This window comes from Mesoplodon bidens (assembly GCF_964165515.1).
Source record: "Mesoplodon bidens genome assembly, chromosome: X".
NCBI lineage: Eukaryota > Metazoa > Chordata > Mammalia > Artiodactyla > Ziphiidae > Mesoplodon > Mesoplodon bidens.
Window position 1 is genome coordinate 112,444,379 of NC_138163.1, and position 13,946 is coordinate 112,458,324.

At 39.7% G+C, this 13,946-nt stretch overlaps 1 protein-coding gene across 2 annotated transcripts in view; it reads left to right on the forward strand.

Moving 5' to 3' along the window:
- DMD (dystrophin) overlaps positions 1 to 13,946 on the forward strand; it is a 2,087,389-nt gene that overhangs the window by 1,419,588 nt on the left and 653,855 nt on the right. For both annotated transcript variants that reach the window (XM_081221405.1, XM_081221404.1), the window contains exon 51: positions 12,135 to 12,367. In XM_081221405.1, coding sequence (XP_081077531.1) covers positions 12,135 to 12,367 — 233 coding nt within the window. The remainder of the gene's footprint in view (positions 1 to 12,134; positions 12,368 to 13,946) is intronic.

Consider the following 13,946-nt stretch of genomic DNA (forward strand, 5'->3'; position numbering starts at 1 on the left):
TCCTTGCGGGGTAGAGTAATCTTGGTTGTAGGTTCTTCCCTTTCATCGCTTTAAGTATATCATGCCAGTCCCTCCTGGCTTGTAGAGTTTCTGCTGAGAAATCAACTGTTAACCTTATGGGAGTTCCCTTGTATGTTATGTGTCGTTTTTCCCTTGCTGCTTTCAATAATTTTTCTTTGTCTTTAATTTTTTGTCACTGTGATTACTATGTGTCTCCATGTGTTTCTCCTTGGGTTTATCCTGTATGGGACTTGCTGCACTTCCTGGACTTGGGTACCTATTTCCTTTCCCATGTTAGGGATGTTTTTGACTATAATCTCTTCAAATATTTTCTCAGGTCCTTTCTCTCTGTCTTCTCCTCTGGGACCCCTATAATGCGAATGTTGTTGCATTTAATGTTGTCCCAGAGGTCTCTTAGGCTGTTTTCATTTCTTTTCATTCTTTTTTCTTTATTCGGTTCTGCAACAGTGAATTCTACCATTCTGTCTTCCAGGTCACTTATCCGTTCTTCTGCCTCAGTTATTCTGCTGTTGATTCCTTCTAGTGTAGTTTTCATTTCAGTTATTGTATTGTTCATCTCTGTTTGTTTGTTCTTTAATTCTTCTAGGTCTTCGTTAAATATTTCTTGCATCTTCTCTATCTTTGCCTCCATTCATTTTCTGAGGTCCTGGATCATCTTCACTATCATTATTCTGAATTCTTTTTCTGGAAGGTTGCTTATCTCCACTTCATTTAGTTGTTTTTCTGGGAGTTTATCTTGTTCCTTCATCTGGTACATAGGCCTCTGCCTTTTCATCTTGTCTATCTTTCTGTGAATGTGGTTTTTGTTCCACAGGCTGCAGGATCGTAGTTCTTCTTGCTTCTGCTGTCTGCCCTCTGGTGGATGAGGCTATCTAAGAGGCTTGTGTAAGTTTCCTGATGGGAGGGACTGGTGGTGGGTAGAGCTGACTGTTGCTGTGGTGGGCAGAGCTCAGTAAATCTTTAATCTGCTTGACTGCTGATGGGTGGGGCTGGGTTCCCTCCCTTTTGGTTGTTTGGCCTGAGGCAACCCAACACTGGGCCTACCTGGGCTGTTTGGTGTGGCTAATGACAGACTCTGGGAGTGCTCATGCCAAGGAGCACTTCCCAGAACTTCTGCTGCCAGTCTTCTTGTCCCCACGGTAAAACAGCACCAGCCCCCGCCTCTGCAGGAGATCCTCCAACACTAGCAGGTTGGTCTGGTTCAGTCTCCCCCAGAGTCACTGCTCCTTCCCCTGGGTCCAGATGCGCACAGTACTTTGTATGTGCCCTCCAAGAGTGGAGTCTCTGTTTCCCCCAGTCCTGTCGAAGTCCTGCAGTCAATTCCCACTAGCCTTCAAAGTCTGATTCTCTAGGAATTCCTCCTCCCGTTGCCGGACCCCCAGTTTGGGAAGCCTGACGTGGAGCTCAGAACCTTCACTCCAGTGGGTGGATTTCTGTGGTATAAGTATTCACCAGTCTTTGCGTCACCTGCCCACCAGTTATGGGATTTGATTTTTACTGTGATTGCACCCCTCCTACCATCTCATTGTGGCTTTTCCTTTGTCTTCGGATGTGGGGTATCTTTTTTGGTGAGTTCCAGTGTCTTCCTGTCGATGATTGTCCAGCAGCTAGTTGTGATCCTGGTGTTCTCACAAGAGGGCGTGAGATCACATCCTTCTACTCCGCCATCTTGGTTCCTCCTGGAAAAGTATTTTAATTTATCCAAATTTTAGTTTCCTCTCCTATAAATTGGTGGCAGTGATGCTCTCCCTGCCCACACTGGAGTGCTGTGGTGAGAAGTCAGTGGAGAAAATTACTAAAAATGAATACTGTTTAAAGTTCTGTAAAGATATAAGGTATCATTATGAATTCAGACCAAAAGAGTCTACATGTTAAAACTACTTAATACTGCTTCATTTACATTGCAGCTAATGGTTCCTCTCCCTTTGTTCTGCCTGATAAAACTCTAGATTGAAACTGTAATGAATCAATCTCTCTTTCCACCTCCCTCCCTCTCTCTTATACGTCCCTTAAGGATTACATTATGCCTCATTCTAATCTGGATAACAACAGCAGCAAATGTTGTTTGAGACCCTAGTATGTATCAGACATTGCACTGGGTTGGTGAGGAAGAAAAAGATAAATTTGATACTGTAAGTAGCTTATCTCATCTCAAGGGTGAGGCTTGTGAGGGCCTGGCACATGTTTAACAACTTAAAAAACTCATTGCTAGTTATTTTGTTACTTAGGGTAAAGACGTAGCTTACTCAAACAAATATGAGACTCATTTAGACTGAATTATGTAGAGAGCGCTGCTTACCTGGTTTTGCTCATGCTTTACTGAAGAATCTTATCTCTAATATTCAGGTAGGAGCAATTCCGTTAAAAAACAAACAACACATTGGATCCTTTAATTCAATAATTTTTCAAGGTGCTAAAAATTTTGGTAGAATACCAGTGTATTTGCTGTAATGAGAACTGTACAGTGTTCTCTAGCTGGTTATACCCAAATGAATATATGGATTTTATTCTGATGTCTGTTTTAGAATTGATGATTATCCTTCATCAGTAGCATGGTCTTTTTTTTTTTTTTTACGGTACGTGGGCCTCTCAGTGTTGTGGCCTCTCCCGTTGCGGAACACAGGCTCCGGACGCGCAGGCTCAGCGGCCATGGCTCACGGGCCTAGCCGCTCCGCGGCATGTGGGATCTTCCCGGACCGGGGCACGAACCCGTGTCCCCTGAATCAGCAGGCGGACTCTCAACCACTGCGCCACCAGGGAAGCCCAGCATGGTCTTTATTATGGTCTGATCTGGCTTTCCTCCTCTTGTCTTCTGCACTGGGCTACCTACTTTATGGCTCTCATTATTGCATTCTGTACTCTTTTCATTTACATTGTTTTAAGTATATTAACAATGCATTTTACTAAAGGCTTTGCTTTTCAAATATCCTATAAAATGTTGGCTGCCTGATTTACAGGCATCATAGAATGATTGTGTGCATCTTCAGTTCTCTGTCTTTCACACCTTAACTTGAAGACTATTTCTTTTCTAAACTGTGTTCTCTTTGTTGGATCAGCATTTGTTTTATTTCTGTAGCAACGGGAGGGTCATTTTAAATCTTGTTTCGGATGCAAGTCTTTAATAGGTAAAAATGTATGTTGTATCAGATATTTATTATTGTATAACAAGCTACCACCAAATGTATCAGTTATTTATTATTGTATAACAGGCTACCCCCGCATGTAGTGGCTTAAAATAAGAATCATTCATCTAGCTCATGATTTTGCGGGTCTTCTTTAGGCTGGGCATATCTAGATGGTTCTTTTGCTAGTCTCAGCTGGGTTCACTCATGTATTAATGGTCAGCTGGTAGTCAATGGCCTCATTCATGTGACTGGCACTTGGTTATTGGATGAGACAGTGGATGTGACAGGGCCACTTGTCTGTCATCATTCAGTAGGCTAGCATAGTTCACATAGTGGTGAAAGGTTTCCAAGCATAGCCCAAGGGCCAAGGTTTTCTCAAACCTTTGCTTGTGTCATTTTACTAATATCCCATTGGCCAGAACAAGTTACTTGGCCAATCCATATTCAATGAATGGAGAAATATACTACAGCTCTCGATGGCAGCATCTGGAATATCTCATTATAAGGGTATAGATGCAGGAAGAAAAAGAAATTGTGGACATTTACTCTCTACCAGAGATGCTTTCACTTTTATATTCATGGCATTTCCTGTGTAATATTATTTACTATTCCCTCATAGCTATAGCTTCAAGTATTTACTATTTCTTCAGTGCCTGCCCAATATCCTGAGGTTAAGAGAAGCACTTAATTTCACTTAATCTGTAATTTGAGGTATAAGAGAGCACAAACTTGGATAGGCATAAAGTATGTCCACTACAAATGCTAAGCAAGTATATAAACCATACACACACCCACGCACACACATACCCACCCACCCCCAAAACACACACACAGGAAGAGGAGGGGAGGAGAGAGCCTGAGAAAGAGAGAAATTAAAAACCCTTTCAATTAGTGATTCTCAACCAGAGGCAATTTCCCTGCCTTCAGAGGACATTTGATAATGTCTGAAAACATGTTTGGTTATCAAAAGTGGGATGGTGCTCTGACCAAGGATACTGATAAACATCCCACAATGCACAGGACAGCCACCCACAGCAAAGACTTATATATGCCAAAATATCAACAGTGCTAAGGTTGAGAAACACTGCTTTCTATTGAGTGCATGTATGAAGAATTTATATAATGTGAGTTATGAATCCATATATGAGTAAGAATTCATATATGAAAATTAGAAGATGCAAACTAAAAAGGGGGAAAGGCAAGGGTTATTTCTATCTTCAAATTAGTGAAGAAAGGATGCAAGTTTGCGTGAAGTCAGGTTGGAGATATTTCTCAAGAATAGTATCTACCTTGTGGGAGGAAGCCAGATTCACTTGATTTTTATAACCTATATTTTTATATAGGTGATCTTCTCTCCCTAATTAGAATGGGTATTAGATTATTTTGTGGATACTATATATTATAAGCCATAGCTCTTGGATTCAAAAGTATTTGAGAATTTAATAATTTTTATATATTGAGTGGGACATGTAGGAGAAGTATCTGATGATCATATCAGTCTTAGAAATAGGTGTAATGGTTAAGCACACTGTCTTGGCATTGTCACTTGTTAATGTGAGATCCTGAGCAAAGTATTTTACCTTTTAGTAAAATGGGAATAATGCTAACCCTGAAAATCATTTGGTAAAAATTAAATAAAACAGGGCTTATAAGTAAACTTGCCTGGCATACAGAAAACCCTGAGTAAATGATTGTGGTGATAGTGTGGGTAGTAATCTCTCTTCCAAGTAGCAGTAAATATTTCTTATCTGGATTATATTCTTAGTAGCAGAAAAGAACCAATTAAAAAATGATAAAGTAGCATCACTAAGCTTTAAAAGTCTATGGCTGTTACACCCAAAAAATTTGTTTCTAAAATCCAGAAGTATGGTTGGTTATCATGAATCTTTGACTTCCAGTTCTCTAGGACTCATCCATGTATAGCACAAGCCCTTATTGTGCTAAAAGGTAAATAATTGATGAGAGTTGAATCATATATATTATTTCCTCTTTAGAATGATAAGAAAGAATATAGAGAAAAATAAATGTTTATGGGTTCACAACATTTGTTTCTAATTTTCCACATGTACCTACAGACTACAAATATTTAGAGAGAAGTGAGTTTCTTTTTGAGTCCATGCATGATTTATAATTTTGGTAACATGTACTTTCTTGTATGTTTCATTAAGCTACATGCCATCCTTTTAAATATTCAAAAAGAAAAATATTTTCCCGTGTTGCTTACATGGAGAATGGTTATTTTATCTATTGGTGATACGGATAAGTAGCTAAAACAATCTTTCCTATAACTCTAGTATTAGATAGTAATTCAATTTAACCACATATACAAAATGGTACTTTTTAGGTATCTGTGTTAGTGTGGGTCCAATAATTTATCATTTCGTCAGTTGACTGATTTTTCAAATATCAAAGTAAACAAAAAAATTACCCACATTCATACAACAAAGCTAGAAATAAAATGTGTTCCTTGCTTTCTTATCAACCAAAGGAGACCTGTCAATTACAGAAAAAAACACGTGTGAATACTTCAAAGGAAGTATTCCAAACACATTGTGTGTTTTTTAAAAGATTTAGTAGTTCCTCTAAAGCTCTGAGTAAAGCTATTAGTCTGACTAATCATGTACCCTCGAAACCAATTAAAATTTTAGACTAGAGAAATATTCTTCCAGCAGTTTTGAAAAAATGAGAGTTCCCTCCTAAAGCCAACACCTTTTAATCAACAAAATACTCACAGCAAAGCTGTGGTTTACAATAGTATATTACACCTACTATTACTCATGCTACTATTCTGGTGTGCCAAACTTGATTCCTTTCAGCAATTTTGAGTTTGACTTTTTGTATGCTTAACTGTGGAAGGAAAATACAATTTCTAGTAGAGTTATCTTAATTTTCTAATGAACACATGTGAAACACGTTATGCTACAATTATTAGTAGTCAGACTATACAGGCTCTGTGTGTGTGTGTGTGTGTGTGCGTGCACATATCTATTCACATGCACACATATATATGATGTGTGTATCTATCTACCTGGCTTAGTGATACACATTGTAATACATGTGGTTCTGACATGAATTGATTAACCAAGGACACTAGCCCCTGTTGCTGGAGGGACGGTTAATAGTGTGACACCTTAAGGACTGTTTTCCACCTAACCCCATGCTGGAAGAGATGCTTCCTCCATCGGACTTGAGAAGAATGTCCGTGGTCTCGGTGATGGTTAAAGAAGCAGAGATTTGAAGCAGCCATTCCTAGGGCCAACTCCTTGCAACCCTGGACAGTGGCCTGAGGCAAGACATCCAGGCAAGCAGATCAAACTGCACGGGCGTTAAACGGGGCATGGAGGAAAGGATCCCTGCCGGCTGGAGGGGAAGCCATTTTCCATGCTCCTTAAGGAGGAGAACCTGGAAACCCATCCTAGAACTTCGTGCTTAAGATTCTGTGTAGTCGTTTATGTATCCTAACTCCTTCCCTGATTAGGGTTATGGGTTGAGAGAACTCTCAACAAATCCTCTTTCCATCTTTTTTTTTTTTTTTTTTTTTTTTTTTTTGCGGTATGCGGGCCTCTCACTGTTGTGGCCTCTCCCGTTGCGGAGCACAGGCTCCGGACGCGCAGGCCCAGCGGCCATGGCTCACGGGCCCAGCCGCTCCGCGGCACATGGGATCCTCCCAGACCGGGGCACGAACCCGTATCCCCTGCATCGGCAGGCGGACTCTCAACCACTGCGCCACCAGGGAGGCCCATCTTTCCATCTTTTAAATTATGGAGTTAACAGAAAACTCCCATGGAATGACTAAATATCCCTGCCTGACCTTTGGTGTCAAGATTCTGTGGCTCAGTCTGGACAAAACCACTTAAACTGCCTCCTTACAGATCCAGCCAGCCCACACTTTACCTAATGAGGTGATGTGCTTATGTTTCTAGTAAAAGGACAGTGGAAAAGAAACAACCTAATTTTTTTTCTCTTTAGCTAAAAGTAGAGGCATCTGAATATGCAGTATGAGTCAATATATGATATACATAATAAAATTTGATAAATGTTCTCAGGACCTCAGGCTTCCCTGGTGGCACAGTGGTTAAGAATCTGCCTGCCAATTCAGGGGACACCGGTTTGAGCCCTGGTCTGGGAAGATCCCACGTGCCGCAGGGCAACTAAGCCCGTGCACCACAACTACTGAGCCTGTGCTCTAGAGCCTGCAAGTCACAACTACTGAGCCCACGCACCTAGAGATCATGCTCCATCCACAACAAGAGAAGCCACAGCAATGAGAAGCCCGCGCACTGCAAGGAAGAGTAGCCTCCGCTCGCCGCAACTAGAGAAAGCCACACACAGCAACAAAGAACCAAAGTAGCCAAAAATAAATAAATAAATAAAATAAATTTATTTTTTTAAAATGTTCTCAGGACCTCAAAATTTCTCCATTGAAGCATCTTGCTTAATAAAAAAAACTAAAGTATGTGCACATACATGGATCTAGAGACAAGTCTTTTTAGGAAGAATGAAATATTTCAAGTAGTGTTGTAGATAGAATTGACCCTAATAAAATGTGTGTAGGGGCTTCCCTGGTGGCGCAGTGGCTGAGAGTCCGCCTGCCGATGCAGGGGACACGGGTTCGTGCCCCGGTCCGGGAGGATCCCACATGCCGCGGAGCGGCTGGGCCTGTGGGTCGTGGCCGCTGAGCCTGCGCGTCCGGAGCCTGTGCTCCGCAACGGGAGAGGCCACACCAGTGGGAGGCCCGCATACCGCAAAAAAAAAAAAAAAAAAAAAAAAAAACCATCTGAATCTTGGGCTTCCCTGGTGGCGCAGTGGTTGAGAGTCCGCCTGCCGATGCAGGGGACACGGGTTCGTGCCCCGATCCGGGAAGATCCCACGTGCCGCGGAGAGGCTAGGCCCGTGAGCCATGGCCACTGAGCCTGCGCGTCCGGAGCCTGTGCTCCGCAACGGGAGAGGCCACAACAGTGAGAGGCCCGCATACCGCAAAAAAAAAAAAAAAAAAATGTGTGTAATAGATGGAGATTAGCCTTTTTCTACTTCATGTTATAGCACTTTTTTTCTCTAGGAGACCCAATTCTGGAGTTTAGAATCCAGCTCTCAAGTACTATCGGCTACCCTCTAGCTATATTACAAATAAAATTAAAATTCCCCAACCTTAATAATGGTGCCAGATTTTGTTCTTCCTAGCGATGATTAGATTTCAGTAATAAAATGTTAAAGATTCAAAGTGTTTAAGACCCAAAAGAATGGTGTAATTCTATGCTTCATAGAGATTTTTAGTTATAAACTTACCCTGGTCCTCCACAAAACATAGAAATCTAGAGTTCGTATTTGAAAAGGATTTGAGACTTTTGTCTGGGGAAGGGAGAGGAGTTTTCAAGAAGAATATAGAGCATATGGAAGGGCACGAAAGGGTGAGATGGTCTGTGCTAATGGGAGAATGCCACATAGCAACTGAGGTGTGGGGAAGCATGGGAAGAATGGAGGGAGATGAAGCTGGAGTATGAAGTCTGGTTCTAAGAGCACAGGACCTGGAAAGCCATGCTAATTTAGAAAGTGAGCAGCCAATAAACATTGAGCAGCAAAAGGGAAAGGAGGAGGAAAAAACACACACATATACATGCTAGGAGGTGACTTAACATGTCAATTCATAAAATACTAATTAGAACAATTCCATGTGATTGGTACTGTTTTCCTCATTATGCGGGTAAATAATCTGAGGTTCAGAAAAGTTCAGTTTAGCAAGCATGGTATAATCCCTTACATCCAGATGCTTGTAATCTTGTCCAAGATTGTGTATCTAGGAAGTGGTAAGACCAGCTCTCTGTGAGGGAAGTACTGTTATAATCTCCATTTTAAAGAGGAGTAAATGGAGATTCAGGGAGGTTAAGTAACCTGCCTAGGGTTACACAGCTAAAAAATGGCAGAGCAAGGGTTTAAATCCAACAGTCTAGCCTTAGATTGTCTGTTTTATACTCTGCTTCTTGATCCAGTGTTGTTTCCTGCTTTCCCCCCCCCTTGATAGAAAAGTAGGGAACATAAGAATTGATTGGCTCTATTTTCTCCCTTTAATATTTGACTTTCCATTGCCTTCCCCAAGCAGTGGCTCATTATTTTCTTGTTCTTAAAATAACTAAAATCACCTAAACAGCAAGAGCCTTGGCATGTTCTATGTTCTAGGCTTCGAGAAACTGTCTTTAGATGTTCTCTTTTAGCACTCGCCTTGGATAGAAGGCCTCTAAGTTTACTGAAAATCTTGCTGTGCATAGACTTTTTTTGTTTGTTTCATTCATTTATTCAGAGGTCATCAATTGAGCACCTACTAGATTCTAGAACCTGTGGGAGGTGCAGGAGATAAAGCAGTGAGCAAAATGGAAAGTTTCTCCTCCCTTCCCCATTGGTATAAAGATGTTTTCAGGTGTTGAGGGCTGGAGGAGACAAGACCAGCCATGGCCTGACTGACCGGTCCATAAATCAGATCCTTTGCCCATCACTAGGGCACAGATGGCAGCATTGCTCTACCTCTCAACTCTCCTCTGAATCTGTTTCATCTGTCTTTCTACCTGGTGATACTTTTTCCTCATTGGAGAATTTTGTGATTTATCATCCCAATATTAATTGTACTTTTTAGTCATCTTAAAACATTCTGTTTTTCGATCTCTGGTCCTAGCCTTTCTTTTCAATAGACTTTGCCTTCCGCCCCCCCCCATGTGTTTTCCAGAAAACAGTTGAAGTCTGATGATTCTCTGCATTCTCGTCCTTCATTGTAGAGAAATTTAAGATGACGTGATCATTTCCACTTCATTAAACACTTCTTTGTTGGTCAGAAGCATGTCTAGAGAAAAAAATCGCATTCCTTCTTTCTTTTGAGGGTGAATTTTTCAATAAGTCAAGTTAAAAAAAAAAAAAAAAACAGCCTTGACTGACACTTCCCAGAACCTTGAAATCCTCCTAAAATACTGTATGTTGCCTGAGTATGTTGTTATCTATTTTCAGAACAATTATGTCCATATTTCCTATTCAGCTAGACATTCCACAGTTAGCTCCTACAGTGATATTTTAATTTAGCTCTCTTTTCATCCTCACCCATGCATTGTCTCCAGGGATTCAGCTCCTCTCTTGGAATCCCTTTTAAGCTTGCTAGATCCTGTTGGCTCCCATGCTTTCTCCTACTAGACTGTTGGATCACAAATGCTATTTCTGCTTCAAATTATGTTTCATTCTTTCTAGAAAAAAGCCTCAGAGTAGTGAGATATGGCTTTGGGAAACTATTTCTTCTCTGTCTCCTCAGTATCATTGTCCTTCAGTCATTACTTCTTGGCATTCATTTTTTATTCCATCTGACACCTCACTTTTTTTCTTTCTACCTTGTTCAAGATTATTTCTTCCATCTGTAGGAACCTCTTGTTCTCCCCAAGAAGCTTGAGAGACAAGAGACTTGCCTCCATTTCTTTCATCATCTTCTCTAACAAAAAGATAACCTTAAAAAAACAGAAAGTAATATAACCATGAAAAGTAATTTATGGCCACCTCAGAATGGAATGCCAGTATGGCACATTTTCTTCATGTTTCTAGAACAGTCCTCTTGTCATCCATGCCTCTCAGGCTTCCCATTGAGATGTTGTGTTTTGCAGCTTTCCCTCAAAGCTTCCCTTCTGAACTATATAGGCCACTCTTTCTTTGACCAGTCTCCTGGATATATTAGGCTCCAGAGGCCATTGCCTATAAACTAGACCTGACATTTCTTGCCCTTCTTCACTCACCTTTGATAATCCAGCTGTTGGTATTTAGTATCAATTCACACCAGCAAATTCAGCCCCCTTCAGTACATATAGGGCCACACAAGACCTTTGACTGAGTTTTCCCCAAATATTTTATGTATTTCGACTCCTTATCTCTAACTTCTTACCATATTTGTTTATCACTGTGCTTCTTATTTATCAGGTATTTATAAAAATAGTAATACCTAACAGTCTTACCTACTAGTGTCCAGAACTATGCTAATATTTTTCCTGTTATTTTTCTGGTATTGTTCTATGTACATTTCTTGTATTAGGCATTGAATCTGTACAACTGCCCCTTTGACATTTATCCTGTCATTATCCCTCCTTGCTGAAGAGAAAACCTGAAATTTAGAGAAGATTAGTAACTTAACCAAGGTCACAGAGTTCCTAAGACAGAGAAGGATTCTCTCCCAAGTGTTTTCACTCTGAAGTTAAGAACTTCAGATTTTAACTATTACCATGTGCTACCTTACACTACAGTGTTCATCACTATTCATATTAATTTAATATTTCTTAATAACCTTGAACAGTGTTTCACTATCCAAGTGGAAAAACTTTCCTAGCTCTGATTTTCCAAAAATAATGTAGCTTGGGTTTTCTTCACTGCTAGCCACTTTATTACCAGTCTAAAAGAAAAGGAAAAAATATATAAGCTGCTCCCAGTATAAAATACAGAGCAAAGACAAGAACATTTCATTGGCTTTGATTTCCCTAGAGTCTACCTCCAAACTAATTTACTTCCTATTCAAGGAAATCATAAGTTCGGATTAAGATCTTATCCAATCTTTACTTTTTTCTTCCCCTTGAATGAAAAAAATAAGTAAAACTTATTCACCTGGCAAAGCCTGAATACTTTATATTTTTCTTTACCAATTCCACAACCTGTATAATTGTTATAGAGAAGGACTTTTTGAATTAAATCAGTTGCTCAGCCGTGAGGATAATCAAAATCATTTTGAAAGATTGTTAAATGTGTATTAATGAAAAGTTGGAAACTTTGAATTTTTCTATCATGGTACTATATAAAGTATCCACATTAGGATACTTTATAAATTATACTTATAATTTTTAAATTATACTTAAAATGTCATAAAGAATACTTTGGCTCAAATTGTTACACTTAAATTAGTTTTATTATTATTGAAATCGGCTTCTTGTGTTTCTAATTTTTCTTTTTTTCTTTTTTCCTTTTTGAAAAAAAAAAATTCAGCTCCTAGTCAGACTGTTACTCTGGTGACACAACCTGTGGTTACCAAGGAAACTGCCGTCTCCAAACTAGAAATGCCATCTTCCTTGCTGTTGGAGGTACCTGCTCTGGCAGATTTCAACCGGGTTTGGACAGAACTTACCGACTGGCTGTCTCTGCTTGATCGTGTTATAAAATCACAGAGGGTGATGGTGGGTGATCTTGAAGACATCAACGAGATGATCATCAAGCAGAAGGTATGGGGGAAAAAAGAGGAAAGCTGGCAGAGGTTTATCTTTAAAGTGAAGATTTTCCACAAGTCATTTCCCACCAGTTTTTAGGTAGCTTTTCTCTGTGAGCCAACACACTACTCTCTGTACTCTGTTCAGTCTAAGCATGATCAAGGAAACAAATGAATGCAGTTGTCTAAAACAACCATAAATTACAAAGGAATAATACAAGTAAAAAAGCTTAGCCCTTAAAGTATAGTTGGCTTAGTTAAATTCACTAAACATCTGGTATTTTTAAAACCTATTTTATATCAAATAGATAGCTCATTTGAGCTGTTTACATTTGAAGTGTTTGTTTTGGCACTCTGCAGCCATAATATATTACAGAATCAAATATAATAATCTGGGAATTTGTTGTTCACTCTTCTGAGTTGTCCATGCCAATTCTCCTCCTCCAACGATAAGGATAATTGAAAATAAGCTACAAATAAAAAAAGAGAAAAGTAACAAAACATAATATATTTTAAAATACCTTAGATCTTAATATTCGTATTTATTTAATGCCATACTCAAATAAACATGTTTTTAATACGACTGCATTTCTCAGCCTCATTGGAATACATTCTGCAAAATTATGACATCAGTGAGAAACATCAGAATACATTAACATAAATATGGTTTACTTAGCTAAAACAAATATATCTTTTATATTTCTGAATGAATTAAAAAAGTAGATTTGAAAGGTTTATATGCTATAGTTTTTTTCACTTGTAAATGATGTTCAAGTCTTTTCTAAAGAAGTAATAAATTGTACTGAAGTTGTTTAGCTGGTATAGAACTACCTTTTGGAAAAACAGGGACTAGGGCAGACAGATTTCTTTTTAAAATGAACTTCAGCAATTCAGTAGGAATGAAAATAATTTAATAGTAAACAACCTGCATTTAAAGTGTCTTAATCTTAGACTCAGAGGACCTGAATTCAGTGGTCTTTTTTTTTTTTCCTTTTTTTTTTGCGGTACGCGGGCCTCTTACTGCTGTGGCCTCTCCCGTTGCGGAGCACAGGCTCCGGACGCACAGGCTCAGCGGCCATGGCTCACGGGCCCAGCCGCTCCGCGGCATGTGGGATCTTCCCGGACCGGGGCACGAACCCGTGTCCCCTGCAGCAGCAGGAGGACTCTCAACCACTGCGCCACCAGGGGAGCCCCAGTGGTCTTTTTTTGTCATTTGCAAATGGCATGATTGTGGTCAAATCATGCTCTGGATCTTGGTTTCCTCTTCTAGGTAGGTACAGGGCACAAAGGATTCACATACACCATATAGTGTTGGATATGTGTGAATATAAAGATATGTAAATATTATATAAATATATATGTATAGTTTGTTTTACTACTGCTTTATAACAAGTATTAGTAGCCAAATTTTTCCAAAAAAGCAACTGAAGCTCATAGATGTCACACTCCTAATAAGTAGCAGAGCAAAGATTCAAATCCAAGTCTGTTTGGTGCCTAAGCCTGTGTTCTTACTACGTATACTGCCTGCCAGTATTAACTGTAAATGTGGCTACCATTTGGTGATATATGTGTATTTGAATATATAGTGTATGTCA